The 27,508-nt window shown below is 48.1% G+C and overlaps 1 protein-coding gene across 7 annotated transcripts; it reads right to left on the bottom strand.

Moving 5' to 3' along the window:
- Positions 1-1,764: 1,764 nt before the first annotated feature.
- Positions 1,765-27,285, bottom strand: SLC41A3 (solute carrier family 41 member 3). Of its 7 annotated transcripts, none has more exons than XM_030501588.1 (11): positions 27,119-27,266; positions 25,580-25,898; positions 15,377-15,484; positions 14,479-14,550; positions 13,253-13,397; positions 11,026-11,172; positions 8,307-8,451; positions 7,523-7,602; positions 6,017-6,151; positions 5,092-5,240; positions 1,765-2,657 (listed from the first exon to the last, which is right to left on the bottom strand). In XM_030501588.1, exons 2-11 carry the CDS (start codon positions 25,868-25,870, stop codon positions 2,490-2,492), a joined length of 1,440 nt encoding a protein of 479 aa, XP_030357448.1. In that variant the 5' UTR covers positions 25,871-25,898; positions 27,119-27,266; the 3' UTR covers positions 1,765-2,489. The 7 variants fall into 7 exon arrangements, with proteins under 7 accessions (XP_030357448.1, XP_030357453.1, XP_030357450.1 ...); XM_030501590.1 differs by having other exon boundaries at positions 2,448-2,657; positions 20,900-25,898; positions 27,119-27,285; XM_030501594.1 differs by having other exon boundaries at positions 2,448-2,657; positions 25,864-25,898; positions 27,119-27,253.
- Between the last annotated feature and the right edge of the window lie 223 nt (positions 27,286-27,508).

Raw genomic sequence — 27,508 nt, 5'->3', positions numbered from 1 at the left:
GCAAAGGGAAAAAAATCCCTTTTTATTGAAACCATTTCCTTTGCTTATATCATTTCTCTGGAGGCTGGAAACAATTTCAAGTCTTAAGTGTGCTCCCTGCACTAAGTGCACGAGGCTGATGCTTGGCTGCCCACCAAGGGGTACTCTGGAGAACAGCATGTCTTGCCAGGCCCTTGATGATCTCCCCACATCAGCTCGTAGCCCCAACACCTTCTGCAAAGAGGGAACCCCAAACCCAGTATGAGCAGGGTGCAGCACAGGTCACCCCAGCCCAGCTGGGTCCCACAAGTAGGACACAGATGGCATCCATTATGTGTTCCCATCCATGTCCTGTGTCAACAAGGACAGTCAGAACAAGCCAAGCGCTGCCCAGAAATCCCTGATGAAGGAGTGCACCAGTGCAAGGGCTTTATTGCAATCACATGGCAGAGGAGCAGCCGTGTGCTGGGCACTGGGAATTGGTGCTGGAGGAGAGTGACTGGGTCCCTTGTAGTCTGCACCAGCCACAGGCTTCAGTCTGGGGCTTTGGCGGGGGTCAGAGGGGCAAATCTGTGCTATTAAAATAGACTATTTCACATACCTGGGGCCATGCAGAGGGCCAGGGTGTCCTCAGCAACTTCACCTTAGGACCAGCTTTACCTGATTGACACCAGCAGCAGAAGCATCACGGTCCGGAGAAGGGTCTCAAGGCAGTGGGGAAATGCAGCAAGGAGGAGAAAAGACTATCTTGGGGCATGACGAGTTGCTTGCCAGGACTGCTGAGGCCAGTGCCAAAGTAGAGGTAATAAAGGTTTATAAAATACAACTTTAAGCTCAAGTTCTTATAATATATATCCTCATGCAGATATATATATATATATATAGATATATAATGTATCTCCTCATGCAGCCCTCTCAAACGGGGACTGGCAATCAGACACTGCGTTGCTTTCCCCACAAGCCCCCTTGGTTGCTGCTGTCATTATCACACGTGGGTGCTGGAGCAGAGCTGACAGCAATGGGCTGCAGCCAGAGATAAAGCAGTGAGGCTTGAGACAGGGAGAATGTGTGCCTTGAATGCTGACATCTCCCCCACCATGGTGTGTGCATTCTCCACTCAGCCAGTGTGGGGTAATTCATCCTTCATAACAAAACAAGGAAGAGGTGGCTTACCTTTTGTTATTTCAGGGAATGCTTTTCCCCACACCTGGCAGCCTTTTGCTGTTGGGGACCTTCAGCCACGTGCTGATCCTGTGCAGGGGATTCAGCTTTGGAGTAGCTCTGGGACATCATTGGAGCAGCAGAGGCAGCAAAGAAACACCCAAGGCCAGGAGGCACCCAACACAACTCGAATATACCTGTTCAAGAGCTGGTCCTTGAACAACGCATCTGCCTGGCAGCAGGATGAGGGATTTGACCTCCCCATTTCCCTCCTCCAACACGTACAAAGTGGATTATTATTGAAGTTGAGATCTAGGGGCATTTTCCAAAGGTTTGATCTATGTCCTCAACTCCTGAGTCCTGGGCATCTGGAGGACCCTACTGCTTCTTCAATTCCAGTGAATATTGAATATCCAAGCCTCATCCAACCTGAATTCCTACCTGAAAGATGTGGGCTGCAGAAGACTGCTCTTGGTTGGGGAACACTGATTTTCCTGAAGCCCTATTAAAATAGTGTTGTCCAACCCTGAATGGATGAGAAAGAAGCAAGCAAGCAGGAAGTTCTACCTGACAAGAACCAGGCAGAGCCATGGCAAGAAAAAAACAACTCCCAAATCCACAGCATTATCTTTTTTTAACCGCTTTATTCATGTCTGTTTCTAGAAATATTTTTAACTACCAGACAATTCGTAAACCATAAAAACAAACCTTCCTATCCCCAAAATTCAATCATTCCAGCTCGTCAGTCAGACAACAGTGACACTGTTGGGGCAGGCAGGTGGTATCCCTAGGTAACATCCCGCTGGGCACAAGCCAGCAAGGAGCTCACTGTGTCAGATCCTGAGTGTCTCTGTGATGGAGATGAGAGCAGTTTCAAGACCTGGTTCCTCTCCTCCTCCAGGGATGTGATGAGAGAGAAAAGAGGGGTGAATAAAGAAGTTCCCTTGATGGAAGGTCAGCCTGATGGAGAGGCTGCGACATCCACTTGCAGGATCAGATGCAGTGACCTCGATGGGCTTTGGAGCAGCCTCATGGGCTGTGTCTGTGCTAGGACTGAAACCGATCACAAAGCTCCTTCATTACACATGGCCCAACTCTCCTTAATGCCTTGTCTGGCTGGTGGACATGTGAACAGCTGGCTTGGGCACAAGCCTGTGGGTGCTGCTTCCTCGGGGCGGGTAAGCCCAGCTGTAAGGCACAATGGGGAGGAGAGATGGGGTGACAGAGGAGGCCCAGTCCAGCCGGGTGACCCAGCACTCATCGCCAAGTTCCCTGTTGTCCCAGAGGAAAGCACCGTGCCACACAAGTGATGCAAAGCAGCTCATGGTCTCTCAGTTCCCCTGGTTCACCTATGCGCCGTGGACAAGCCAAACTAGGCGGAAACAGATGGCCAGGAATCCAGTGCCCAGGAGATCCCCCAGGGCAGTGAGGTAGGGGATGGAGAAGTTATCCGGATCCAGCGCCTTCCTCCACATCAGGCGCACAATCAGCTCAGCCATGTAGAGCAGGATTCCCACCTGAGGAGAAGCAAGACAGGCAGCAAGGTAATACGCAGCCTTTCTCAGCTCACAGACAAGATGGCCATGGCCAAGATTCCAGAGCTAACAGGAGTCACTGAGAGTTAACATCTTCCCTGGAGAACCACTCTTTCTCTTTGGGATGGCTCTGCACTGGGATGGGGGTAGTTGGCTCAAAGCCTTGGGCACTGCGTTGCCTGGCATCACTCATGGTGCCACTGCAGCCTCAAGCGTGAGGACCACACTTGAACTGCTTACCAGCATCGCATGGCCCAAAACGGGAGTGTGGCCACACCAAAAGCATCTCCTCAAGGTACAGTTCCCATTTCCCACGCCATGAATGGGAGCACTCCCATTCATTCCACCAGAAACAGGGCTGCTGTGAATATGCAGCCCCAAAGGGTGAGTTTGTAGCCAGATTTTTTCTCTTCATCCTTCTTTTTTTCCATTAGAAATTCAAATTGTGTCTACTTTGTTTTTCCTATAAGTCTCAGTGGGCAACTGGAGTTTGAGGCAGTTTTTACATCAAAGTTATCCCAACCAGCACTGACTGATAAAAAAAAGAGAACCATTACTTATTTTTCATCTCAACAGTTTTTAAATCTCTGTTGTGATTTCTTTTAATTCCTATTTCATTCCCAATCCTGATAAACAGATGGAGGCAAATAAAATACTTTGGTTAAAGATTAAAGACTGTCTAGTTAATTGAATTAAGAAGGGAGAGAGTTTGCACCCCACATCTGTGGTCCCTCCATGGGAGGCCACAGCACAACAAGAACCAAAGCCAGAGGCATCATTTCTAGAGGTGAAAACTGCAAGCTGGGAAGGGGGAGAGGGCGGAGGAGAGATGATGAATAACAGAATCACAGAAACTGAAGCTGGATGGAAACTCAGGTGTTTTATATACACCATTCCTTTGCCTCAATACAGGACCAAATGGGTCCACATCTTTCCTGATGGTCGTTCGTTTAACCTATGCTAAACAACCCTCAAAGATGGAGATGCCACACTCCAAGCCATCAGTCCCATGGGTTTTTTTCCTGTTCTTGTTTTTTCCCCAAGGTATAACATAAATCTGTCTTTTTTTTCTATTTGAAACCAATGATTTCATGTTTCGTCCCCAGTCACCACAGAGAAAATGTTATTCTGTCTCTCCCTGCAGAAACTTGGTAGTTTCAAGGCTGTTTAACCAGATTTTTCTCAAGCCTGTTTCCTTTACACTAGCTAACCCCAGCCCATTCAATTGCTCCTCTGAGGTCATGTTTTCTAGGCCTCTGATCTTTCCCTTTGGGCTTCCTCCAGCTGACACAAACTTCCCCCCTCTGCTTCTTTCTGTCTTTCTTCTTAAAGTACAATGGAGGGGAAGAAAGAACCAGGCTAGCCGTATTCTCCTCCATGGCCTCCATGGGAATCTTTTGGGGTCAGCAGCGTTGCTGGGATTCTGCTCTTTACCCTGTCATTTGTCCTGTGTATTTTCATGCTTGGCTCTGGTTGAGGAGTTACCTCGATGCGTAAAGAGAAGGATAAATATTTTCCTTTACAACTGTGGCTGTGCTGCTAAGCTGAGGATTGTGCAAAGGTCAAGGAAAACTAACTGATTACACATGCAAGGAATTCACCCACAGACACGAGGCTGCTTGTAAGGCAAAGCGAGAAGTCAGCTACCTCATCCTGCAAGCTAATGAATCACTGCTGTAAAAAGGCAAGTGAAGTCAGAGCCTCTGCGAGTTCACCCAACAGCCACATGCATTTCTGAGTGAGGTGACAAAGTTTACAGGGCAGGCCAAAGAGTGAGAGGAAACAGGCAGAACACACTGGATGAACTGCCCATTGTCTGCCCAGAACTTTTACTTTTGAAGATAAACTTCTCAGGCCTGGGTTTTTCCTTTGCTTTTGACCCACATGGCCCTGCCCAAAGGGATCCCCTGGTCCTTCACTACGATATGTGCAACTGGTTTCCAAAATGAGTGGGAAAGCAGTTAATAAAACATTAAAACAATATAAAATATACGCATTATTGTTATTGGTGAGAAGTTCATAGCCTTTCACTTGCCCCTTACTGAATGACCAGTGACAATCTAGAAATACTTGGGGCTTAGAGAGTGACCATGGTAAAACAAGGTACCACCTACAGCAAGAACTGCCTCCTTGCTGAGTGTGTCTCTGCACACTTACTGGAGCTCAGCAGATGATGACAACTCATTCCTCATCTCATGTCTGATCCCCCACTCACCCTTAAGGGCAGTTGTGCTCATGCAGGAAACCAGACCCTGGACCCAGAGAAGATACATGATGCTTGGTAGGAAGCACACCCGAAATGATTGGAAATGTGGGCTGCTGTTGGAAGTTTTACCAAAAGTCCTGTTTAGCCTGGAGACTGCTTTGTTTTCACCATATCCGAGAGGTTCCTTTTGGGTGAGAGTTTGGAGTTTACCTGCAGCAGAGCAGCCGTCAGATAGAACATCACAAAGGTGAAGGAGAGAGACGTGTGGCCTCCTTGCAGCAGGTGGATGGTGTAGAGGAACACGAGGTGCCCTGGGATAACCAGGAGGAACAGAACTCGCGCTGACTTGGAATTCACTTCTGCAGAGTACAGAGACAGAAACAGCAATGATAGCAGCTGCCCGTTTTAATGCATAGACTTGGGGCTGTTCCCTCCCACCAACCACATTGCTAACGCCTTCTCTAGATCACACAGCAATCTGGAGCACCTGCGGTATCAGCCCAGCAGCTTTGTCTACCACTGAAACTATGTGCCAAAGACGTGCACCATACTGATCCACTCACTTCTCCCCAACACTCCTCTCAGCTGCTCTCTGCCTCCCACTGCTTCCGCTCTGCCTTGCTGCAACCCACTTTCCCAGTTTTCAGTGTGTTTGAGCAGTAACTTCCAACCTGGCAGGGAAAATCAAGAGGAGCCTGCAATCTAAGAAAACCAACAGACCCAAATCCACTTTTGCTGATGCTTTGGTTTATCCCCTGGTGGGGATGGATGGAGGAATTGCTTGTTTTCAGGAAGGTTATGCTCTGTTCACCCCCCTGTGAACATCCACAGGTGATGGCTGGCCGTGGTTAAAATGACTTTCTATTAGATCAAATCTGAGATTCTTTTTCAGTCGCTTTCCTTAGTGCTCCCTAAAGGCCGGTTTCTCTGCACACCAGTAAGCAAGTATACCACAAGCTTTTTTCAAGCTGCCCACTGCAAAGATGTTTCCTCTCCAATGTGAGAATCTTCCCTGTAAGGGGGAAAGGGAGTTCTGCCTTTGAAACCCACCTAGTCCTTCACCAACCAGGCTTGATAAAGGAGCTATTTGTGATGACAGGCCTTGAGGCATGGACACCTAGGGTTCAAGATCTACCTGATGAGAAGAATGTGGTGCATGGGTTGGGCCAATTCTGCCTCATCTTGTATGGCAAAACTCCAGGCTTGCTCCAGAAGTGCAGGAATGTGGAAATACGGCTAGCCTGGATGGCGACCAGGTTCCCTCCAACACCTATGAGGGCAAAAAGCAGTAAACCTGTAAAGCACCTTCCCTGCAGCTGGAAACATCAGTCTAAAACCTAGCCCAAGGTGAGTGGATCTATATTCACGTACAAGTTCACTGAGAGCAGCAGTGAAAATCACAGCAAGAGATTATATATCTGTCTGAAGGCATCTAACAGATTTTGTTAAATGAGAGGGAATCATATGAGGATGAATTAGAGACCAAATATGTTAGATAATTAAAAGGAAATTAATTCCTTCCCGACTGATTAATTCTAGCAAACATGAAAAAGCAGCTATGCTTTCTAACAGAAAATAGAGGGATGATGATCTATGGAGCAAACCTCCATCACCCTGAGTATTTGCAGGGTAGAAACTACACAGAAAAGATAACAGTGAGCCAGATCCTGCTGGCTTCTCATTATTTTCCTTCCTTGAAGAAGGAAATATTCCATCACTAAATGTGAGATTTGCCAAAGTGGAATCCAAGGGAAATCTGGCACCCATGTGCTGGGCTGCACCTCCAGAGCTTGAGCAGCAGGTCATGGCGGAGATTCTCCCCTCTGCTGCGCTCTGGGGAGACCCCCCCTGCAGTCCTGATCCAGCTCTGAGGCAACAGCACAAGAGGGACGTGGAGCTGCTGGAGCGAGGCCAGAGGAGGCCCCGGAGCTGCTGCGAGGGCTGGAGCAGCTCTGCTCTGGAGCCAGGCTGAGAGAGCTGGGCTGGGGCAGCCTAGAGAAGAGAAGGCTCCTGAAGGGGAGCCCTTAGAGCAGCTCCAGTGCCTAAAGGGGCTACAACAGCAGGACAATAACCCAGTGGATCCCCAGCAGTTTGTAGTGAATGTGTGTGTATAACAGTACTGTTGAGGCTTCAAACAAATATAAATATACACACAAAAGATGCTGATATATATATATCATATATCTATAAAATACACATATCAAATCTTTTTAATATATATACACACATATATGATCTTGATATGTTACTCTTTATCAACAATCTGTATAGGGGATGGTTGCACAACTCAAATTACTGAGTGGCGAGAGACGGGGAAAATGGATTTATTGTGACATCCTCAGTAGGTTTGATGTTATGAAAGGTGTCAACGTAGCTCTCAGACACAACTATCAGATGCTGTTAACCTTTCTCACAGCTCTGCCAGTATTTTTCAGCCCTGCCTGCTATTTTGCTCCAGAGACACTTAGAGATATCAGCAAGTAGAGATGTAATGGGGATGAGCAGCTTCACTTCCTCTGTGATGGGAGCAGGGATTTGAACACAGACCTCTGTGCGGGGGCAACAGTGGATACCGGAAACCTTGGGGAGTAGGGAAAGGTATAAATGAAAGCATGCATATAACCCCCCCTGCACAACCTACCATTAATGACGGGTGTGAAAACTGCCATGCCTTCAAAGTTTGGGTCAGTTACAGTTTTGTCCAAGATGAGCCCACCAATGCTGTTAAAAAAGGACAGGCAGTGAGGGTGGATCAATCTCCCATCCCAGAGTAATTTCTACACTGTGAAAATAGCACACTGAGATGAGTTACTGCTTCTTCCCCATTGCCAGAGCTGGGCTATTCACCATTTACTCCTCTTACAGCTCACTTTTCACCAATAAATAGCCTTACAGCTTTTGTTAATGGCATATTGAGATCAGAAAGACTTTGCTCACCCTTGAGCAAAACTGGTGGGAAGCTTTAGCATCCTTCCACCGTAGCAGTTTTTGTAGTGTTTTGCTACACTTCTACACTGCTCTTACCAGTTTCTTTAAATTCTCTCCCAGATTTGGGAAAGATGTAGCACGGGGGGAACGAACTACCTGGCTCCACATTCACCACCCTTCTGTCATTACAACTGGATAAAAATGAGGTGGAAGTCTATTTGTGACAGTCATCATCTCCCTTTTTCAGATTCCTGGCTTGCACCCACACAGTGCCTGGATGTGTGAGTGAGACTTAAAATGATGACTTGCTTTTTCCAGTCATTTGGGGGCTCATTATCTGTATTACAGCCTGCTGGAGGCTGTCCATGGCTGAAGACCACTGTACAAATACCCTTGTGCTACCCCTTACAGTTTCACTTTGATGGCTTTCTAAAGGAGCGTGGGGTCTCTCTACAGCGTGCACACACATGTGGGTCAGGATCAGCTCCTTGGGTTACCTGCTGATGCTCATGGCAACAATGACGGGCTGCCATCCAGATTTCAGGACTTCAGCAAGGGAAGGACTTTGCTTGGCGATAGCAACCCAGAGAGGGATCATGACAATGAAGATAGCACAGATCAGAGGAGAAAGGTATTTCATATCTGGTAAGAAAGGAAATCTTGGATTAAACACCCATTAAAAGCTTCACAGGTTGCCCAGATCCTACTGCACAAAGTCTGGAAGAAAGGCAGCAGGGCTCTCGCTCAAACTGAGTTACGTTAGCAGAAAAATCACATAAACCAAGATATTCCCCACAAACCACCTCGCTCCACCGCAGAGATCCATAATGAATCCCTGAACCTCACTGCTAAAGGATGTTGTTTGAAAATCAGCAGGATGCAAAGCAAGTTGCATTTGAAGATGACAAGTCTCCAGTTCTATCTCCAGCTAAGCAAGACAAAAAGGTACAAAATGCCTGGCTTCAGGGTACAAATCAAACAGCAGGGCAAGGGGGAAACTTCTGTGTGGAAGCTGTATCACACCATGGACACCTCACGCCTTCACCTAAACCAAGAGGTAATAGGTACTTTTGGTGGCAAGCTAGCAGAATTGCTGAGCAGCTGGCCTGCTCTATAGGAACAAATGCTCTCTTGCATGTAGAAGCCAGTTAAGATCCAGGGTTGCTTCTGTCCTAGCTTACGTGTGTTTCCATTAGGTGCCTTTTCTTCAATAGAGGCATAACCTTGAAGTGACCCTTAGAAGCAAAGGAATTAAAAGAAATAAGTAGATGTGCAGCACTAAAAGAAAATAAACATGACCCAGAAGCACAAGAAACACCTTCGAGCAATGGGGATGATGCCAACCCTTTTGATATAAAAATGCATCTTCAACAAGCTCTCCATCTGGTCTCTTGTGTTGGGGCCAGAGGCAGTGGGTTGTAACACAGACTTTGCAGGTAACCTGGGAGATGCAGCAGGTCCAAATGTGCGTTTTTCGATATGACACTGCCAGGGCCTTGGGCTATGTGGATGAGATAGCACTGATGTGATGACACCTTCCATCAATCAAGGGCTCTTACACAGAGGTGCACTCTTGACGTGTGGCTTAGTTGGTACTGAAATGCGGCCACTTCTGGAGTGTAAAAGCTTCTGTTGTGTCAGTGCAACTTTACCACCTGGAGTAAATTAGGACAGATGGTTGTATGACTGACTTAGCTGCTGTACTGGATCTCCTACCTCCACCCCTTCTTGTTTCGGGCAATTAGTTCCTTCCTAAATAATGCAGACACGGAGCACTGGAGTATCAAACCTTATCAAAGCCCACAGGAAGACTCCTGCTAGGATGAATGGACGTCAGTCTCCACATTCCAGTTCTGCCACATTCTCTCACGCACAGCCCATGAGCAAACTGAAACCCTTTGGCACAGTTTCTATTTCCATTATGCAGGACTGGGAAGGACCAGGGTTGATCTTTAAAAACCTGAAAATCTTCATTGGAAAAAAGGGTATTCCATAGAAGGAGATGGTGCTGCATCTGGACACACAGTATTCCAAACTTTACAGACTCACCAGGATGCCTGAAGGATATATATTTGTAGGACCCAGATTTGCACAGCATGACCTGTCTCTTACCACACACTGGGGAGGGAAATGCATTTATTCAAGTACTACCAACAGCGCCTTCCTCCTACCTACTTCACTTCATGCTCCCAATGACCTGGTGTCTATGTGCTGAGTATTTTTCCAGCTCAAGAGGCTATTTAAACTACTCTGAAAACAACATGAATGTTCTCTGATCACAACCATAGAGGTTATCATGTTGTTCTGCCATATGCTCCCTGGGAGATGCTATCAGAGGCATAGTGATTGAAAGACAAACCAGCATTACCGAGGCAGGGGTGCCAGCATCATGGAAAAAGCCTGTTTTAAACATGCACCTCTGAAGCTCCAGGAGGATGGAAGAGACTTGTGGGCCTCTCCCTGCAGCGTGTGCTCCTCCGCTCCCTCACTCGCTGGCATATGGAAGGAGTTACACAAACTGAGACCAGCTGCCTTGCTGCTCCTGCTCACAGGCTGAAGCAACAGTTTGGGTTTCAAATGGGATTGAGGTTGCTGGATCTTTATATTTTCCTGTTTGTGCTCTAGGTTAGGCTCACAGTGAATAGCCCAGCGCTTTACAAGCAGCAGTCAGGCACATACCACCAAGCTGCAAGATGCTGTGAGCTTTTCAGTGTCAATGGGTACCCAAGTCTTTGCCGACCAGCAGCACAGCTAACCACATAGCCACAACTCAGAGTCCTGCGAGCATACAACAATGCACCACTGTCTCCCTCCTTCCAATTTGATCATATCTTGTCATCCATGACTCTCCATATGAGAAGATGCAAGAACATAAATGCCAAACCCCTGACATTGCTTTGTGAGGAAGGACCTGCTATTACCCATGCACAGCTTGGCTAGCAAGAGATGCAGGAGCAGAGTCAGTGTCACATATGTCAACCTTCTGTCCCAAAGCTATGCAATATATGTTTGCCATTTCTTTGACATATCCCAGTTGTGTTTCTTAGGCTCTGCTTTTCCATTTGCTCCTAAAAGAGAGCCTGGAAAAGCATCTTTGGATATTTTTCTAACCCAGTGGCAGCCTCCATCCTGAAATACCCCAGAAATTCCCTGCAGTAATATCACAAGGATTTATCCCTCCCTCCCTTAGCTGCAAACCCCTGTTGACCACTGTACCTATGTATTTGAAGAGCATACTGCTGATTCCTGCCAGCAGGGAAAGGGTTATCAAGTCTCCAAGGCTCGCTGCTATGGGTGTGGCGACATTGTCTGGATTGATCCCAACTTTCCTTGCTCCAATGATCACACCAATCATCACCAGACCTAGAGAAGACACAGAGCAGGCATCAGAGAACACATCCTGCTGTTTTTCACCCCAGAGCTGCTGTTCTGCTTCCCAGAGGGATGCGGGGTGTGGGAGCAGCAAGCAGTACATTGCCCGTAGCAGAACCACACAGCGGGAGATTGGACATCCCCAAGGACTTGTCCTCTTGCTTTCACCAACTGCAGAGCATGGCTCTGCCTCAACGGCCCAGAGGCACACAAGCAAATTCCAGGGATCAAAGGAGATGCCAGCAGGCAGCCCAAATGTAAAAGCTCCCCTCCTGAGCAGCCTAATCTTTGCTGCCTTGAAGCAAGAGCAGGCACGAAGCACACTCGTAGATAAGCACAGAGCAGGCATGCAGAACCCTCTGGTGCCATCCCCTGCTCTGGATTCCACAGCACAGGGATATTCTCCATATTAGACCAACATTTCTCCGAGTTTGAACCACCAAGGAGCAATGAGCTCCCTTACAGTAGCCTGATGTAACCTTACAGCCCAGCCATCAGACTCAGACTCACGTCCCAGGGTCTTTGGGGCTGCTTTAACTTGCACTGGGTGGATTTTGGTGCTATGAGTAGCTCCAGAGTCAAGGGCTTATGGAGGTGTCCCATATCACCTCTCTTCCCCTGTCCTCTGAGCTGCACCTGGAAAACTCCACTGCTTTTCGGCATTGTTGGGGAGGAGGGAAGCTTTGCTTGCCCGGGTAAGTTAAGGAGCACAAACCCCTGTTGAACATGTGGGAATCCTCAGCCATCAGATCTCCCACAGACCTGTGGAAGAGCCACCTGGAATAAACCCTGCCTGGCCATTCCGCACTGCTGTGTGACTGGCAAGGGCAGCCTTGAGATGAGACAAGACATCTCTCCAGAGTCCTTCCGTGCCTCTCAGGATGCCCCAAAAGCAGCCTGAGAAATAGAATCATGGAATCATAGATGGTGGTTCCTCCCGCTCACAATCTCTCTCTGTGCCTGTTGTCACGGGCCCACCAAAGCTGAGCGTGCACAGGAGCATCAGCTCTCCCATAACAAATGCCACTTGTGCACCTTCCTCACTACAACATCCCTATAGAGAAACACATCCACACACACAACATGGCATTATCCACAGAAGCCTTCCCAGACACCCATGGTCCCCTCCCACAGCACAGTTCATGCTGCTTCCCTCCCTGGTCATAAAAATAGCAGCTTCCCATCATGCACACACACATCCAGGGAAACAACTAATGCTGGCTGAAAGCCTGGGTTGGTACAGCAGCAAAGCCTCTCTGGATCACACTGAACAGGGAGACTGAAGGGAAGAGTTTAATGAAAGCTGAGCTGCTGTTTTTCTCTTTTAACAACAGCCTCATCCCATGTTTTTCATCAAAGGCATCTACAATCACCCTTTGACTCCAGCTTCAGGATATGCACTTGCTCTAACTTGTCCCTGTCATTTAGAAAACTTGCTGTATCTTATCTCTGCCAGCTCCTTCTATTCAGGGTATCATGCTGCCCTCGTATGGCAGACCTACAAAACTGATCATCTTCAGGAGACACGGAGCAGCTCCCAACCATCCACCCCATCGGTTTCCAAGGGGAATAGCCAGAGGGGTGGATGGCCCAGAGCTCACAGCAGGCTGGCCACAGTCCTCTGCAGGGCACTGGGTGACCCAAGGCCATCTCAAGATGGGTGACCCATCTCCATCTCTCTGGAGCTGTCTCAATACCCTGCTTTGTGCATGGCATTAGTTCACTCTCCCTTAGGAAAGGGCCAGTGTAGGTGACTAACGTGTCACCCAAGACACATGAACAAAGTGTGTGCACATGTGTGTGCACCCACACATTGCATGTGACATTTCTGTGTGTGTCAGCTGAAATGGGACATTCTGATTGCTGCTGCGGATGCCGAGACACCAGTAAGAAGAGAAACAAAGGCAGGTTGCAGAGGGCACAAAAGGAGCAGACCTAGAACTAATGACCCCTGCATCGCTCCTCCCTGTGCTAGACCATAGGGATGTCAGCTGCGCCTCCCTGGCAGAGGGGACAGTTTGTTCCACACTTGAGTGCTGCATGTTTGACCTGAGGAACCGAAAGGACTCACCAAGAGAAAGTGCAGCTATGAAGGCCGTGGTGACGCTGCTGGCACACAGCACAGCAGCCTGGCTCAGCTCCACAGAGCCCTTGGAAATGGCTCCCAGGATCACAGCAGCAACAGCAGCCAGAAGTCCCACCACAGTGGCCTGGACCTGGAGACCGAAAGACAGCTGGTGAGCAACTATCTGCATCTTACAAGGGCCTGTAGGGACAGGACAAGGGGAATGGCTTTAACCTGCCAGAGGGGAGATTGAGATGAGCTCTGAGGCAGAAGCTCTTCCCTGTGAGGGTGCTGAGGCGCTGGCACAGGGTGCCCAGAGAAGCTGTGGCTGCCCCATCCCTGGCAGTGTTCAAGGCCAGGTTGGACACAGGGGCTTGGAGCAACCTGCTCTAGTGGAAGGTGTCCCTGCCCGTGGCAGGGGGTTGGAGCTGGATGAGCTTTAAGGCCCCTTCCAACACAAACCAGTCTGGGATTCTATGATCGGCTCCCAGGCAGTCCTGGCTCCACGTGACCACATCACTGCCACAGAGCAAGGAAGGCAAAGCCTTGCAGAGATGCTGATTGCTTCTGTGTTGAAGCAGCATCTCTGTAAGGCTGCACTGGATTAAAAATAAAATCCTGGCAAAAGTTTGAAGAAAAGCTCTGGAGGCCTGCAAAGGGCAGATAACATTTCAGCAAAGGACACTGAGGCCATCAGCAAAGGAATAGCCCTGGTCAACACAGAAATGGGCTCCCCATCAACGCAGCACTCCTAGCAAGCTGAAAGCTGTGGAAGGAGATAAAGGAAAGCACACAGACACATGCTGCAAGCCCTGTGGCCCTGCCATGTGCAACCTCTAGGCTGGTTGCTGGGTCTTAACAAGCAGAAAGAGCTACAAGAGGCACATTTCTCCCAACTCTCCCCCTCTGCCCAAGGCTGATTCCCAAACACTGCCAGTAAATGACAGGCTTTATCTAGGGGCTGTTGTGAAACAGGGATTGTGCCACAGCTGCCCCTGCAAAAGGAGGGGTTTTCACTATTTCACTTTGCCCACAAAGGCTGTGGATTTCTGGATGTGTTTTGCAGTTAAACGCAAGCTCTGAGATCAAGCCCTGGGCTCTGCTTGGCTCTGTTGACAATACCTGCCCCAAGTCAACAGCTCTGGATCCAGCACTGCTGGGAAGAGATGCTGTTGGGCTGCAGCATGGCAAGAGAAAAGAGCCTTTTTCCTCTCCCAGCTGAAGTGACTCACCTGGATAAGCGCTAAATTGCAGGTGGCCATTTTCCATTGCTTCTGAGCATCATCCATCTGTCCGGTGTTAGCCTAGGAGCCAAGAGAGACACTCTGAAAACCTATTCCTGTGGCATAGGTCTCTGCTGAAGGCAGTTTCCCCTCATCCCTGTGGGAAAGGGGCGTCTAAAGCCAGAGAGACAAGTGCAGGCCAGCATCTCCCAGCATGTTCTTCTTGACACATCTCCATCATGCTCCAGCCCAGTATCTCAGCGGCATCAGAGGCTCACATGGAGGTGCAGAGACACTGCAGGGCACGCAGCTAAAAGTGGAGTGAGCACATCCACCACATCCCGCACAGGCTAAAAGCTGAGCAAATTAAGCCTTTCTTCCTCTTCCATCACCCCCCTGAATTGCTGTGTTAAGCTCCCATTTCTCCCAAGACATGCAATACAAACAGCCCAAAGTCAACAAAACCGCTTAGGGAGATACGAGAGATCAAATCCAGAGTAGCAAAAGCTACTGCAGGTCCCAAGAAGCCTCGGTCTGCTCCCCCCAAGGTAGGAGTCCTGGAAAGCCCTGGGTTCCTCAAGGATCAATATCCACAGACAAGCAATCCAGTATGGAAGCTGACAGCCATGGAGCCCTGGCTTTCTCTCCTTCATGTGTCACAGGGCCCCAAATATCAGCTACTGGCCCCCCAGGGATGAATTCACCTTCAAAGCGCAGATGGAAATTCTCTGTTCCAGTTCCAAAATGAGGGCAAGCACATTATTTTAACACTCACACCCCACTGGTTTCTGCTCAGCAGAAAAGGGCACGTTTCATACACACAGTGTGCTTATATAGAAGCAGAATCTCCTGATGTCTCCTGCTAATCCCTCACACACACACACCCCACCACCCTGTTAACACTTACAGCAGTAGAGAGCCTGGATGCCAGCGTCATCTCAAGGTTACCCTTCAGGCCAACCAGGGCAGGAACCAGGATAAAAACTTCCGTAATTGTCCGAAATACATCCCAGTGCTGGAAGAAAACAAGGGATTGACCTCAGTTTGTGATGCTGACCAATGCAATGCTGCTGCTTCAAACGGGAGTGGGTTCCCATCTCACCATCTCCTCTACCAGTGTCTGCTGTGCACATTTTGGGAATGAAGAAAGGAATTCTTAGCTTGCAATAGTCTTTCTGATCTCTTGCACAGCAAAACACTGTCCTGACAGGGAAGGAAGTTCCTTCCTGAAGGCAGCAGAAGATTTTGGAAAGCCAGACATTAAAATATACCTTTAGCATTAGGCAAGAACACCATGAAAAATCATTAGGGTCCACAAGCCAAATGAAATACAGCATGTTCTCCATCCTTTGAATTGACACTAGATACTGGATCTATTGCTGTCCAGACCCATAAACATAAACACAAAGATCTGGAAACCATCTAACAACAAGAAGTTGTGTCTGTCTTTTCTTACCAAACTTCTAACTAAGCAGCTACGATTGGTAACGGGAGGGAAGGAGATTTTTCCTATCTCTTCTCCACACGCAGTTCCCAAATCTTCCTGTTGCTAAGCATGCTCCCAGCACAGCTGGAAAAAGGATTTTGAATTAAGATATCCCATAAGCTTGAGCTGCTAGGAAAATATCTTTATTATCATTGCTCCTCTGAAGCTGAGCTGTACAAAGCTGTGGAACCAGATGCAGCACTAGAAATGATCTGAAACCTTAAGAAACAATGTTGATTAACACATGTCCTCTCTAATTTATCTACCATACAGTGCCTTGGAACACAATTTATTCACCCTATATGCATTCAACGATGTTGGCGAAGTCCCACTGCAGCCAGAGAGGTTCACATTGGGATGAAATCACAGTAAAACCACCTAGCCTAAGAGCAGAATACAAGAAGAAACAAGCAGCTCTAATAGCCAGACCAAAGATCCATCTAGGCTATCCTTATCTCCACCAGCAGTTAAATTCAGGTGTATAAAGCAAGAATCTACATGTATGACAAGTAGACGGGATCATTCTCCTATGTATTTCCCAGCCACAGAGTACTGAGCTGGTGGGGTTTTCTGCCCACTTACCACTGTTCAAAGGATTTCTCTTTCAGGTACTCTTCCAATCTCCCCTCTCCAACCCATGTGCCCTCCTGGGGCACAAATTTCCGTAGTTTAGCTGCAGGATATGGGAAGGATCAAGGTGTTTGTTGTCACTGACTAGTATCATAAGATGGTCCCAAATCCTGGTGGGAAAACGAAGGACAGATCCCTGCCCACCTTCTCCACATCCATTGGGATTCTATAAACTTAAAAATCCAGGGGGCTGGACAGACTAAATGTCAACACATTCAGCTGTCAGCCTGTTGGGAAACACAGACAGGGCGTAACAGCTCCGTGTTTTGCTCCGGCTGTGCCATGGGAAACTATGGAACGTTCATGGTGTGGCTGGGAAGACTTCACAGATTCCTCCAGAGTCAGGATGAATGAAGGTGGAGCTGAGGCCTGAGCACGTGGCACCAGACACCCCTCAGAGGTGCAGATAACAGGCAAAACATTATTATCAATAGAACAAGGCACATTTCCTGGCAGTGGTGACCTGGATACAGGCATGTTTCAAGTGGTAAAGCGAAGTTAGTGTTGAGTAAATAACAGACATGAGGGGAATTGTCACCTCATTTGACACCCTGCAATTTTGTTTGAATTTGTTAACATGGAACTTAAATACCTGGGAAGAGCTAGGGGCGGACATCTCTTTTAGAGATCCCAATCCCCCTCTCTCCTCCCTCTTTAATTAAGAATAAAGATCCAAATACATCTTTGACACCTTGAAAAGAAAGAGAAGAAAAAACAGACTTCATCGTCACAACGTAAAAAAGCCCAATCATTTCTAGTACACACGTGTGCAGACATCCATGTGTAAGACCTTGCATTTTGCGCATAAAGAGATGTACAAGAAAAACTCAACTGTTTGTATTTTCTGTGCATGTCACCTTCAGGAAATACGGCTTTGTTGTACCAGTATAAGCACCAATCCTTGTGTTCAAGATGAATTTTGCAGGTCTCAAGCCATCATAACAGCAGTTTCAGCATATGAGGTGTGATTTTGGGGGACTCTGCCTTACATATAATTACACTGAAAAGTTCTGAATGATTAATAAGGAATCACACAACTGTACTAACAAAAACAGCTGAGTTAAGTGCCTCCATCTGAGTCTCATTAGTGACTCATCAAGAGCCTAAGGACAGATTCATAATGATTTATACCCCAGTAGCCAGGACTCCACTACATTAGAGATTGCAGAAATACAGGATGATCCCTGCCTCATCCCTTCATAGCACTGTCAACTGGAGGAGCAGGTGAATGAGGGAGGTCAGAGCTGTGCATCTGCCTCAGTGATGACAGTTGGGTTAAGCCTAGGCTGCACCTCTGTCCTTTAAGGTGAAAACTGGCCTAGAAGGAATGGAAACATTCCCTGCAGCATTGCAAACCCACACAGGGACACTGAGACTCTTTCCCATTTCATGTCCTCATAATGGATTACAGCCCTGAAGCTCAGCTCTGAAGAAACTTGGTTACCCCAGGACCTACTGCAGCTGGTCCCCATGCTGGACCCCATTGGATCTGCTCATGGGGTCCCACAGAGGAGGAGAGGCTATGGCGTACTGGGGACAGGCTCCCCAGCTGCAGTCTAGCCCTGCTGTCTCTGCTTACACCATCCTCACAGTCCTAACTATGTCCTGCCACCTCTCCAGTGCATCCATCCATCCATCCATGGCAGCAGCTAAGAAACCTCAGAGGTTTTCCATTGCCCTGAACAGCATAAAGATCACAAGATCCTGGACTAGAAGACACAAGCCAATTCAAAATCCTTTTCAATGCTTATCATCCCATGGGCTTTTCTCAACAAAGGACAGGGATATCTTACATCCGTGACTTTTATTTGGACTGTGTCCCACTGCACTGGTGTGGAAGGGGAGAATGAAAAGGAAGCTTTCCTCTAAATCCTCTGGGTTGAAATCTGATCATCCAGCTTCAATCTGATTCTTCACCTTACTGTAAAAGAGTGGGCCAAACACTGCCAGAGCCCTACAAGGTCTCCAGCAATGCCAGCCAGTCCGGAATCCGGATGGACCAGCTGGCCAAGGATCACTGAACAGAAGCAGAAACATCCAGCTAGAAATGACCCGTGCCATGCAGAGAGAATGCATCATCTGCACAACCAGAGAGACAATGGCAAATGGCTGTTTCTTTGGGCATCCTTTTATTACAGTATGAGACACCCAGGTTTGAGCCTTGGAGTCAACTGGGCCAGACAAATCTCTCTTGTGATTTTGCTTGGGTTTTTGGTTTTTGGTTTTTGGTTTTTGTTTTTTTTTTTTAACACACTAACAGCAACAGTTCTTTGTTTCATCCCAGGACTGATTAGAAACTGCTAAAATCCTGAAAAGTTTGATAGGACACAGACAATTTCCACTTTGTTCTTCACTTTATAACATCAACCCTGCAAACAAGAGAGCCAGCTAGACTCCCAGCACAGAACCATGTTATTTCAAGTTATTTTGTATGTAACAAAACAAGGGCAGCACCACGCGTGTGCTCTAGATACCATCCTGAGCTTGCCCATATATTCTCCCTGTCAAAAGCAGACACGGGGCCCTCCTAAGAATGTTTTGCAGCGACTGCAAACACGGCAAAGCATTCCTCAGCCAGACCGTCCCCTGGAAAATGGACAAATCACAGACTCCTGGACTAGAAAAACCTGTAGTTTCAGCACATGAGCCCTCACGATCATCAATATGAGTCTTATGGTACCTGGCCTCAAGCAAACAAACTTAGTCTCAGGTTTTAGTTAGGCAGGACAGTGAGTTTCAAGCTCTTACAGGAAGAAAAGCTGAAAATAGGCAGCTCAAAGGGAAAAAGGCACAGAAGAATAACTCACACCTTTAAAGGCCAATACCCCTGGATACTCCCAGCTACTGGTTTTGGTTTTAAATATGGGGTTGCTTACACCTTGGCAGCTTCCTTCACTAACATCTCTCCTATGCCAGTTGTGACTCTCAATGCACTAGCTCCCTCCTCTGGGAGCTGAACTCACTGACTGATGGCTTCTATTTCAGTATAGCTGGAAACACTGTCACCAAAATACACACTTCCTATGATCGTGCTTCGTGCATGACCCCATTTGTAAGAGTCTAGTGAAGAAATACATAAGTAGACTGCACTCTGGTATTTAAAGGACACATGCAACATAGGTACGCACAGCTTGTGTCTTCCATCAGTTCAGATACAGTTACAGAGCCCAATTCTTGGCAAGTGCATCTGATTTCTTTTAGACAAAGACCTATTCACCTGCCAAGATTTGGGTATGTCCTATGTCTGTATCTTTCTCTGAGATAACTGCTCACTGTTAGCACAACATCTTGGGTAGTTTGAGAACCTCTGTAATGCTGCAAGACAGGTCTTTGCCTAAACACAGCACAAGGTGGAGACGACAAACACCATGTGTGCCACTCCAGTTAACCCTTCTTTAATAGTCCTCATATTCCCTTTAATTCAACTTCTCTGCTTCCTTTGTTTCTTCCAATGCAAGAAAAAACAGCAGGGTATTGTCTTTCCAAACACTCAAGTATCCATATTTAGCTCCTGCTGCGGTACTAATGCCAGAGAATCCAATGTACTCCAGTGAGATCAGAGTGCACAATATATCCTTGGGAAACTCTGCCAGCCTTTTGATTTGTAAATCCACTGGCATGAGATGCCCAAACTAGATCAAATTTTGCATTTCTATTTGTGCCACCATATGGGACAGATTCTGGTTGTGGGGCACAACGGTGTAAATCCAGCAGCACTGCTTGGAAGTCAGTGGAAGCGTAAATATTCCATACTTACACCCACCTCAGAATCTGGCCAAGGAGCACTCAGCTGGGAGGCAATGGTAATCTTTTTCTGCTGGCATGCCTCTCAGCACAGGATATAAATGCCTTCCAGACCAAAGATTGCATTAGGCTGTTTGCAAAGAACTGAAAGCATAAACTTGCCTCTCAGTAAGACAGGTAGTTAATAACAGCCCTGACCCAGATCTCCTTATCAGCATTTTTTGAGAGAAAGAAATAATATCATGCAACAGGAGAATATGCTGCAGTCTGATGCCAGTTGCTTCATACCAGTCATCACCCAAGTGTTTAGCCAGATACAGTAAAGGGAGCACCCAGTCCAACATGCCAAGGGCAGGCAATGTGTCTGAAAGCCACTATCCCACTTTAAAAGGAGTCCATGTACTGATCGAAAGGAGATGGACAGTGTCTCTCTAGGACAGGAAAAGCCTAGAGCCATCCTGCTGACTGGCTGTAGGACCACACATATTCAAAACAAAACCACACAGATACTCAAGGTCAGTGAATTAGCCCACCCTCTCACTACAAAGCAGCCTAACCACATGTACCTACTTGAACAATATCCATCAAGAGGCCAGCAGCTACCATGCCCAAGCCAGCCAGAAGGAACGGCACGAAAACCTGGGAGGCAATGGAGAATGAAGTCTCTGGGAGAAATCCACTGGCTGACCTGGTCAACTTGCAGGTGAAACCTCTCAGCTTCTTGCCGTGGAAGCACAGTTCCAATTGTAACTGGGTGACCACCATGGTCAAACACCGTTACCCCATGCTCAGCAGGGCAAATGGGGAGAGATCAGGACATCAGATACTCCTGGTAGGTCTTTTCACTTCCAGCTACAGCAACGATGCCAAATTGCTTTAGCTTCTTCTCCTCCAAGGAGCACGTCCAGAGGGCTGCAGCAAGGGTATCCTCCAAAACGGATTCAGCTGGGTTGAGCCCAGGTGGCAGCAAACGTGACGGACTCGATTTCTCCGATTTATATCCAGGGGGGAATTAAAAAAGAGAAAAGAAGATTGCGGAGATGTCTGTGGACGAATAGAAACGAGCCCACACCCCATTCAGCTCCCACCACCTCGGTAAAAACCAGTAAGACCTGCTCAGGCTACAGCAGTGAAAGAGTGACAGGTCATGCCAGAATCCCTCAGCGTGCTCAAACGCACTAGTGTCCTTTCTGCTCAGGTTACACTTCTTGTCAGACGGCAGCTCGCCTTTGATACGATAGTTTAATGTGTAAGCCCGCTGCGAACCAGCCCCAGTTCCCTCACTCCCACCATAAGCAACGCTGAACTTTTCTCACTGTCCCAAGGCCGAGGAGGTGGGGAGTTAACAACCAGGATCCATTTTGCTCTCCTTCAAGGTGAAGAAAGGTCAAGGAAAACATGAGTTCACGTTCCTCACAGCTGACGATATTACGCAGGTCTCAAGCCCTGGAGAGCGACACAGCTACGCCGGGTGGTGAGAGAAGATCTGCCCTTCTAGAACCTGGTCCTTCTTGTCCCTTCCATGGTATCCATGGGAATGGAATGATCGGGCTATGCCAGCCTTACCTCTGAATGACTGGCTTTCAGGGGGGGAAAAAATAAGCCAGAGAACCAACCAATAAGCTTGAAAAGCGAACACCCTTATCTGCTGTCATCACTTCAACTTTCTGCTAGTTTGCAAAGGCCAAGATAAGAATCATAGCTGGAGCTTATTTAAGGTAGCTCTGTAGTCTCACTGCCCTGCAGGCAAGGGAGAGAAAGGGTGAATGTTTCCATGGCATGCTTTGAGCTAGTCTCCCTTCCTGTCCTAAAGGGAAACATGCTGCTGCTGTGCAGTACCGCCTTTAAGAGAGGGGGGTCTCGCTCCAGAGTCTCCATGGTCAAACAGCCAACACAAGGTCAAGAACCAGAGCTGCCCCGTGCCTTGCATGCAGCTGAAGAATTAGTATCCTGCTCAGTGAAGACTTTAGCTCAGTCACACACACAGGGAAAGGAGTTGGGGTGTTCTGTGGGAGCTCCTTTCTAATAATGAATTTGGGCAAACTAATTGGATCCAAGGGTCAAAAAAGCTTTAAAAGCGCCATTTAGGATGGAAGGGTTGGTTTAGTGCATCGGCAACTGAGCTTTTTCGCTATCTAACCACAGGTTCAAACCCAGCCAGGCCCCAGTGAAGGCAAGTGGTGAAAGAAAGTATTCAGCGATGGGCACAAGAGATACAGGTTTCTCAGCCCAGTTCAAATTCAATGTTTAAACTGCATTGTCTTATTTACACTTCTTGTACTAATCAACCCCTTCCCTGACACTCTTTGCAGAGAGACCTAAAGATTAATGGCCTGTGGACTCTGTCCTTGTGACAGGGTCCCCAACTTGGAGCTAAATTCATTGGCAGGGTTAGACTGAATAAAACGTGCTTTTGCCCTGCAGATAAATAGGGAGATGGGAAACTCTGTCTGTCCTTTGCTGCTTTCTAGGCTGGTGTGTTGGTACAGCCTTCTCCACTCCCATCTTCCCTGATGTGTAAGCGTGTCTCTTCCACCGAGCTGAAAACTAACAAAAGAATATACTTTGGCTAATCTAACTGGGAAAAAAGCCCACAATAGCTGGAAGAGGGAGGCTAATAAAAACCCTGTAATAACCACACATAACCCAACCTCTTTACACCAGCCAGAAACTGAGTAGTGACAGCACGAAGGCCCGTTTCTGGTTAAAAACTCACAGAGGCTTTAAGGAAATAAAGGACAATTTCTGGACAGCTACCACAGGTTTTCACAGGTCTGATAATGTGCATCTCTAGTCCTGTATGCCACTATATCTGCCAACTGGATGCCTGGCAGGCAGAAACATTAACGTAAAGGAAATAGTAATGAGCCTGAATGACTCAAATGCCATTAAAACATGCCAGCAGCAACACATCCTGTACTAGAGTGTCAGCCTGGCAGGGTTTATGAGTTTATCACGCTTCGGCTCTCTCTGTTTCCAAGCAAGCACCATAAAAAGCCTTCAACCAATGAATCAGTATGCAGAGAAGGTAATGGGTTCAGGTGACCTGTGTGTGTACACAGGGTCATTTTATTATTTGTGTAAGGAGCCTGTGGTAAATATCCACACCATATTGGTCAGCATAGAGATGCATCATATTTTCCTAGCAAAGAGATAGACCATATTTGTCCGCAAAGAGATGCATCAGGTTTGAGAAGAAAGAGAACATATCTGAACAGCAGGATAAAGATCAGAACTAGTTGGGAAAAGAACAAACAAACCACTTCATGGCTGCACATAGCAGCAAAACCTGGGGAGGAACACTGTGTCCCTATGCTTGTAAACTAACCAACAGGTTGCATTGCCCTGGAGAAAGCAGAAACAGGCTCTTTGGTGGGCCCTGACCCTGATCTAGGGCCTCCATCCAATTCCACAGTACAAAAAAAGAACAGAAAGGTGACAAAGTGCCAAAGAGCACGGTTTCAGATGTACCTTATCATCCCTGCAGAGAAGGAACGGGGATACCAGGGAATGCTCTTACAGCATGGCACTGTTAGCAACAGACAGGGTGCTTCTGACACTGGAGACCCACGGGTGGATGATGTTGTTCAGGGACCGTATGTCCCAGTTGTTGGAGAACTGTCACTCCTGACTCCGGTGGCTCTCTGCCAGATCAGGCTGTGTGGTTTTGTTCCTTACCTTCTCTCTTCCCCACTTTAGGCAAGGGCAGAGAAGAGAGCTTATGTGGAGAGACTGAGAGCAAGATGGAGAGAGCCTGGGACCCAAAGCCTCGCAGCATCTCCTGTCATCCCACAGAAACAGCAGCAGGAGCAGAGGCCAGGACTGGCTTAGAAAGGAACCACAGTTCCTAACAGCAGAGTGTCCACAAGCAGTCCATGATCATGACTGAAAAGTCACTGTGCTAACTGCCAAAGGGCTGCTTTTCCTAAGAGATGCTGCATGGGTTCATTTCCCAGGCTCTAAGCACTAACATGAAAGCTCTTTGTGAGCTCTTTGCATAAAACAGAAACCAGACTTTTGTGGTTTCAGAGGAGTATGAGGTTTGCTTCACATTCTGTTTATATTAGTGGCCCGGTCCTTCCTAGAAATCAAAAAGAAACCCAAACCACACTCCTCTAACATCATAAACCCATCTGCAACCTATTTTCATGTTTTAACATCTCACAATAGGTGGTAACACGCATTTAATGTCTGAGATCCTTAGGAATCGGCAGGTCTGAACAGTCTGAAAAATGAAAGTGGCTGTTCAAGGCTCAAGACTCTCAGAATGGCATCTAAGGAGACAAAAAGCAGTTTGTCACTGGGTTCTGAACTTGCCTTGGTGTTTTCTGATTGAGTAGACATTCTGCTGGGTACTGAGTACATGCTAAGGTCACTTAAGGATACTGTGTCACTCATAAGCCTTTATAGCTCTTCTAGCTTAGGGAGATCAGCCCAGGGCTATTAGCAGAAGAATACAGCTCCAGATTTGTGAAAGCAGTCAGTGCAAGCACAGTAGTCTCAGTGCCACTATATGGGGTAGGTCAGGGCACTCTGACACAACAGTTAGCCAGGCAAATAACAAGGGTTATCAAAAACGCACGCAGCAGTGAGATAGCAATTTATAACCTGGAAATTAACTGCAGCTTTATATTGTCTAAGATTAGGTGCCTACCACTACCTTACAGCTCTGTATTGCTGTACCACAGGAGGAAAGGTCTGGTCCTGACTGTAACTGGATTAGAAATTGCACTGGAAGAAGACTCAAGGATTTGAGTCATCTGCTATAAAGCCTTGGAAAAGGATGTGGTGCACAAGCTGGGCCGGGCTGGTTGTGTGAAGCATTAACAGTGCTGGCCTGGCTGGCTCTTTGCATAATGAAGCAGGGTATGCAGGACTAGCCAGAGCTATACCCAGGAGTGATACAGCTACACCACCACAGCCCTTGGGGCTGCAGCCTAGCCACCCTCTTCCCAGGACCACAGTGAGATCTTTGCACAGGACTGCACCTTCCTACACAGATACCTCAGATCCTTCACATGTTCTTTAGTATCATTACTGTCTTTTATCTCCAGAGATGAAAAAGGGTCAGAACACCACAACATGCTGCCTCCTGACAACTGCACAAAATAGATGATTTTGAAGGACATGTTGGCACATGAAACTGCTGCAAATCCCCCTTTACTTTGCCATTCCCAGAGCAAATCACCTGCCTCTGAAGAGAAGTCCCCCACCTATCCCAATGCCAGGTACCTCCAATCTTTCCCTTACCTGAACATAATCCAAAACCATGCCTGCCATGACCATGCCAAGCCCAGCTAGGAGGTATGGCAGGAGCACCTGCAGGCAAATCGCGATGGCTGACTCTTCCCGCGCCTTTGCCATGGCCGCCTTCTCCTCAGCCAACAGCTTCTGCTGTGCATGCAGAGAGACATCCTCTGCCTCCTGGCTGCCAAGTCGGCTCTCTCTGTGTTTACCCTTGCTCTTTGCTTTGTGCCTGGACCGCTCTCCATTCCTAGTCCTGCCCTCTTTTCTCCTCTGCCGAACCTCCTCACCTTTCATGGTGGCTTTCTTGAATCACAGAGTTTTTCTGAAAAACAAAGTCAGACACAAGGAGATAACAAGAAGAGGCATTAGATGGGTCAGAGTCAGGAAACCGTTTGGTATTTTGTCCACTCCACTAACGTGCAGGCAAACTACCACCTACTCCCCAAACCCTAGATGCTCTGCTGACCCAAATACTAGTACTTAGTTTACCTTCAACTTTGTATTGTGTCAAATCAATCTCCCTTTTTGCAATTGCATCTCTTCCTAGGCTTGTGTTCACACTGGAGTGCTGCTGTGCATCCTGGCTCTCATCCTGAGAACACCTAGAAAGATGCAGAAGATGCTGCACACAGCCTGAATTATGAACTCACCAGCTCTCACACTGGGAGTCATGAGAATTGAGCAGCACAGCAGAATCAAACCCCTTTTAGGGTCTAAGTCCTAGCCATGAAATGGAAGCAAGTCACATCCTAGTACAGAATCACAGACTGGTTTGGGTTGGAAGGGACCTTAAAGCTCATCCAGTTCCAATCCCCTGCCATGAGCAAGGACACTTTCCACTAGATCGGGTTGCTCCAAGCCTCGTCCAACCTGGCCTTGAACACTGCCAGGGATGGAACATCCTGCAGTCCAGCAAAGCATGGACATACCTAGCACAGTATAGGTATGTACTATGTGTAGGAAGTAGCACCTACCATAGCACAGCTACCTGTCCACCACTCCTTGATAACACAATTCTTTGATCTTCTTTCTCATCTGGATACTTTTTCCTCCTTTTGTGCCTTAGCTGACACGCATGCACTACGTGACTCATCTATCTACGGAGAAGCTGCCACGACCCCACAGCATCTTATAAGCATCTTCTTTTTTATAAGAACAAATCAAACATGTACAATTGTTACCAGTCACCCTTTTCCTCCCACCATGTCTCATTTCTTGATATAACTGCCATTCATCCTGCTTGCCCCCCTGCTGGCTCAGGCAGTGCCCCAAATCTTTCCCTATCACCTCCTGCCAGCGCTCATCCGGGTTAACCACTGGCAGATGTTCTCTGATGCTCTCGTTTTCAGGACGGGCCCGTAATGCCCTAAACCCCTGCACAATCAAACGTCTTCTGGCCCAACATCTGGGGAGCAGAGGAAACTGCTGGAGGCCCCAGTCACGGCTGGGAGGGAAGGGAAGGAGGAGGGACGGACAAAACAAAGTCCCCTCTGCGGGAGGAGGAAACCCGGCCCCCCAGTGCGTCCCCACCCCATCGCTTACCGGCTCCTCACCCTGCCCGTGGCTGTGCCCTGCGCGGGGCTGTGCCCGCAGGGCCGCGGCCGGAACGATGCCAACGCGGGAGGCGCCCGCCACATCTGGAGCGCGGCGGCGCGGCTCGGAGCCCGCCCTGCGCGGCGACCGCGGGTTCGAGCCCGGCCCCCGGCCGCTCGGCGGAGGAGGCGGTGCAGTGCCGTGAGTGGCAGCGGGCGGGCCGGCCCCGGCCGCGCTCTGCAGCCCGGCAGCGCCGCACGCACCGCCACGGTGCCGTTGTAATACCCCTTCCCGCACTCCCGCTGTCCCAGGGCACAGCTCGGGGGACACGGGGCTTGTGTGGAGCACTGGAGCGCTCCAGTGGGGACGGTTCCTGCTGGGGAAACAGCCCCTGGAAGG

This window comes from Strigops habroptila, chromosome 11 (genome assembly GCF_004027225.2).
Source record: "Strigops habroptila isolate Jane chromosome 11, bStrHab1.2.pri, whole genome shotgun sequence".
Taxonomy (NCBI): Eukaryota; Metazoa; Chordata; class Aves; order Psittaciformes; family Psittacidae; genus Strigops; species Strigops habroptila.
This window is presented reverse-complemented; position numbering and strand designations above follow the sequence as displayed.